The sequence below is a fragment of the Gracilinanus agilis genome, unplaced genomic scaffold (genome assembly GCF_016433145.1).
Source record: "Gracilinanus agilis isolate LMUSP501 unplaced genomic scaffold, AgileGrace unplaced_scaffold46902, whole genome shotgun sequence".
NCBI classification, from domain to species: domain Eukaryota; kingdom Metazoa; phylum Chordata; class Mammalia; order Didelphimorphia; family Didelphidae; genus Gracilinanus; species Gracilinanus agilis.
The window spans coordinates 1-5,235 of record NW_025381247.1 but is presented as its reverse complement, the minus strand read 5'-3'; the positions used below and the strand labels follow the sequence as shown (position 1 = coordinate 5,235).

The 5,235-nt window shown below is 37.8% G+C and overlaps 1 protein-coding gene across 1 annotated transcript; it reads left to right on the top strand.

Moving 5' to 3' along the window:
- Nucleotides 1-348: 348 nt before the first annotated feature.
- Nucleotides 349-1,391, top strand: LOC123255453 (olfactory receptor 52B2-like). Its single transcript, XM_044684244.1, has one exon. It carries the CDS (start codon nucleotides 447-449, stop codon nucleotides 1,389-1,391), a length of 945 nt encoding a protein of 314 aa, XP_044540179.1. The 5' UTR covers nucleotides 349-446.
- Nucleotides 1,392-5,235: the final 3,844 nt, after the last annotated feature.

Below are 5,235 nucleotides of genomic sequence, written 5' to 3'. Positions count from 1 at the left end.
TAGGACCATATTTCAGAGGGTCTTGGAAATCAAGTGGAGGGATTTAAAATTAGGGAGCCAGTGTGGATTCTTAATCAGGATACTGAAATATTGATTCATGTGAATGAGGCCAGGGTAGCTCATGGAGCATTTTGATAATCACATAGAAATGAGAGTTCTGTGGGGGGCACAAGTGCTTTGCTATGTATTCCTCTGTCTCAAATGAGTGCCTTTGGCTCTCCTACACCTATCATTGTGATCTGCAAATATTTACTGAATTTTCATTTTTGAATTACACTTTGAGATAACAGAAGTTAAGTCAGGTCATAGCAACCTATTTCATTTCTTGTACTCTACTTTTCCCTAACACAGGTGAGGAGGGCTTCTTCACAGAGTTGGGTCAGGATCAAGCTCCTCAGCTGGTTCTCCAGTCTGCTTTACCTTTCAGGGAGAAGCCACAATCCAACATGATGAATGCCAATCAGACTGTCTTCCATCCTGCTGTGTTTGTTCTGCTTGGTATCCCAGGCCTAGAGAAATACCACATGTGGCTTTCCATCCCCCTTTGCTTTATGTATGCAACTGCAGTGTTGGGGAACAGTGTCCTGATTCTGGTCATTGTCACTGAACGCAGCCTCCATGAGCCCATGTATATGTTTCTTTCCATGTTGGCTGGCGCTGACATTCTACTTTCCACTACCACTGTACCCAAAGCCTTGGCCATCTTCTGGTTCTGTGCCCAGGACATCACCTTTGATGCTTGTGTCACCCAAGTCTTCTTTGTCCATGTGATGTTTGTGGGAGAATCAGCTATCTTGCTGGCTATGGCATTTGATCGGTATGTGGCTATTTGTGACCCACTGAGATATTCAATGATTCTGACATTGCCTGTTGTGGGGAGAATGGCTTTAGCCATTGTTGTTCGGAGCTTCTGCATTATCTTCCCTGTCATTTTCCTGCTAAAGAGGCTACCCTTCTGTAGAACCAATGTGATTCCCCATTCATACTGTGAGCACATTGGGGTGGCTCGACTGGCTTGTGCTGACATCACTGTCAATATATGGTATGGCATCTCTGTCCCTTTCATTATGGTGATCACTGATGTGGTGTTCATTGCAGTGTCCTATACCATGATCCTCCGTGCCATCTTTCAGATGCCTTCTCAGGATGCCAGACACAAGGCATTCAGCACCTGTGGCTCCCACCTTTGTGTCATCCTCATATTCTACTTCCCATGTTTCTTCACTGTACTGACTCACCGTTTTGGGCGCAACTTCCCACGCCATGCACACATCCTATTTGCGAACCTCTATGTTGTGATGCCTCCCATGCTCAACCCCATTGTTTATGGGGTGAAGACAAAGGAGATCAGAGAAGCTCTTGTCCACCTTTTCATCAGAATCAAGAAATGACTTCCCTCATCCCAGTAGGTTGATATTTCCTTGATCACATTCTTAAGCAGGAATATCCTCCCCTAAGAAGTCAAGGAAAGAATAAAACTCTTTGATCTGGAGGTCCTTTTGGATACTTTCCTTGTAATTCCTTTCATTCATCCAAGAGATTATTAAGAGTTTTTATGCACCTAGGTTTGCTTTAGGAATTTTGTGTATGAAGTCAATCAAATGGATTCCTTATCTTCTAAAACTAACCCCAAGGTTTACATCCTGACTTTGATGCTTTCGAATTGAATAACCCTGGACAAATCATTTAAATCCTCTGAGTTTCTTTATGTATAAAATTGAAACAATATACATTTTTTGTAAGTGTTTCTAAATTTTCAATTGATATTAATATTCATTAGTGTGGAACGAGAAATTTTGATTCCTAGGGATTTATAGATGAACCTAGAACATGTTATTTTCTATTAGCCAGATATTTTATTTATATATTTTAAAATCAGAAACAACAATAAATGAATACTTTTCTGTGTTTGCTATAATAAATGTTATTCATATTTATTTTCTTTTGTTGGGAGCAGACAGAGCCAAGAATAGATACTTATGACATGTTAATAGTTATGTTACTAGACCCTGAAAATGTCTGTTTTATTAGCTCTTATTCCAGTTCCTGGAAGCGTAGTAATTAATCTTTTTTCCATTTGTCAATATATTTCCTGATCTTGGCTTTGCCTTGATTCAAGTGCATTCCTTTGAATAAATAACCAACCTATTTTGATAGTCATCTGATAATTCTCAAAGTAGAACTGTTATTGGTGAAGGAATTGAGGGGATTAGGACATCAAGTCATTAACTGAAGGCATTGAATGAACTATACTTACTCTATTTTATAATTCTGGAGTTAGCTTAGTTTCTATATAGTAGTTACTCTATTATGAGTCTAGTCTAATTTCTGTCTTCTGAGAAAATTTTATTTGACCGTAGGGTCTGGGAGAAAATGATATTGTATTGTTTGAATCTAACCCTCCCGTGTGGTTGGAAACCTGGATCATCTTTACCTGTTGTTTAGAGTCTAAGGATCTAATTTATGTTGACCAGAAAATCAGCGAGATTGAAATACTGATGCAAGAGATTATCTTAAAGTTTTACATCTCAAGCAATCTCTATATTGTTATGCAGGTGGTAAAGTCACTACTAGAGGGACCTTGGAGCCAGTAACTGGTCTGGCAGTAGATCAGGGTTGGATGTTATCAAGGTTCAGCAACCTCAGCTGGGAATGAACTTGATTAAGTATAAATTCTAAACCTGTAAGCTGAGTGCCCAGTGAATCTTCACTGGGACCTGTTAGGCTCCTTTAAGATGTCTGGTGGGCGGCCCCTCCCTGCTGAGGTAAGTGCCTCTTATTGGATGATGGCAGACCAGCAGGAAATCAGGACTTGAACTTCCTGCCCAGCAATGGGGGTTAGGTACAACCTCAACTGAACCTCAAACTGCTCAGTATTCTCTCCTCTTCCCTAATCTCCTTAGCCTTGGTGGTATAGGAATAATCACAAGATTCTCTGATTAAAGGTCAAGGGATTTATTAAAAATAGGAAAGGAATAGCCAAGGCAAGAGGGCTTTGGTGTTACTAAGCTGTTGCTATGGTCAGCTGACTGGTGCTGGGTAAGGTCCTAAGAAGGTCTTGGCAGGCCAAGGGCTGGCTACCCTCAGCCAGAGCTAAATGATCTCTGGAGAGAAACTAATTTGATCCTGTAGCTAATCAGTTGAAAAGGAAATAGATGTTGTTGGGTTGCTCTTGAAGAAGGGACCTAATATCTAGGTTATCCTATTTTCCTACCCACGATTCCACCACCCTTCACAACCCTTCACCACCTGGGGCCCCAGGGGGAAGGTCAGGGATAAGTAGGTGATCAGGGTGAAGTCAGGGGAAAAACTGAACCCAGGATTGGGTTTGCAGGGGCTTTTATAGCCTCAGCTCAACTGCCAGTTGGTACCTGCCCCATGGCGCATGCCATCATCAAGATTCCATCCAGGGTAACTGGCAGCTTAGCCTGAGCTAATATTGCAATGAAAAAACCCTTCATTATAATATCTTATCTGAAAACTCTCCCTGTACTGATCAATCTGTTATTGTTTCCATGTTCTTTTGGTTGTTTACAGTCATATAGAGGGAGTGGGACACCTCTTATCTTTTTTTCTGAATTCAAGAGACTGTATCACTTACTCTTCCCCTTTCAAGTTGAAAAGTCCCTAATCTTTCCTCCAATTAGAACTCAGATTACTAAATGTTGCATCTTGGTTAATTGTTTCCTTTTAATTAATCAGCATAATTTTTAAATTATTTTTAATATACAAGAAGACTGTTTTCCCTTTGTATTCAGTGTCTAGTCACAAGCTGAGGAAGGGACCTGATTTATATTTGTTAGACATTTGGCATGGATAGCTTAATAAATGGAAATGCTTAGAAGCTCAGATCTTTGTTCCTCAGTCATCTCATCTTTTATTCACTGCATTTGTTTTCTGTAACCCTCTACTGGTCTTGTGAGTACTTTGTTTCTTGCTATTGCCAGCTTCTAGTCTTCATTTTTGCAGGGTTACATTCTGGTTACTACTGTTCCTGCCTGTGAGGGTGAAGTGGCTAGAAAGCCTCTCTCTGATAAAGGCAAGATATCAATGATGGAAAAGAGAGTTACAATTGGACAGAACATGTCTTTTTTTTTTTTTAAACCTGTGGGGATTGCATTTATAGAACCTGATGCACTTGCTCAAAGGAGCAGTGTCTCATTAACTATTTCATTTCCAATATGTTATGAAAAATTATGAAGTAATACAAAAGATGTCTTCAATGAACTATATGGGCAAAAATGACAAATGATCTTTAAATGTGGATAGTGATACATAACGACATATAGCTAATGTGCTACAATGGGAATAGTTACACCAATGACATAATAGATTTACTTGATTATTTGAATATTGTAGTAGAGAGGCTTTATGGATAAAGGAGGAATAAGTAAGCATAAGGATGATAAATCAAAAGCTACAAGTTTTGTATAGGCAGACATTAAAATAAATAATGAAAAGATGAAGGAAAAATTCTTTTTTTGAATAAAGGCACAGAAAACGAAAATTAAAGATATAACAAAGTTGAATAGGAAAAGCAGAAGAAAGATTTTATTTAACTATTAAGTGAGAGGAAAAAGGGAGGAAGAATTCAGTAACTGCAATACATACAGAATGAAAGAAAAAAATACTAATAAGCAAAACTTCCAGGAAATGGGGAATGGGGCTTAAGAGTGAGAAGAGATTTGGTTGAAATAGAGCCACTTTAAAATAAATTAAGCTAGAATAAATGAAGCAGACAAATTATTCATTTTATAAATGAAGAGAATAAAATAATATTTTGGAATAAATATTAGAGAAAATGACAAAATATAAAACCTACTTATTATTACTTATGTAATGGAATAAACAATGCAACAAATTGAAAAAATGAGAAAGGATAATGAAACAAAATCTTATAATTTTTGTATGCAAGAATATGTAGCCTATAAGGAGCATATTAAAAAACATATACAGAATAATAATAATAATGAGATAAAAACAATTGCCTCTGCATCAAGTGAATCCCCATTTGCAAGAACTGTAATAATGAAAACAAGGCAAAAATCAGCATTCAAAACTCATAATAAAGATAAAGAAAACTATTTTTTGAAAGAATTATAGCTACCAAACCAATATCAATATTGAACATGTTTGTGCCAAATGTCTTAATGTGGAAATTCATAAGGGAAACTTTTTCTTACTTTTCTCTCTCTCTCTCTCTCTCTCTCTCTCTCTCTCTCTCTCTCTCTCTCT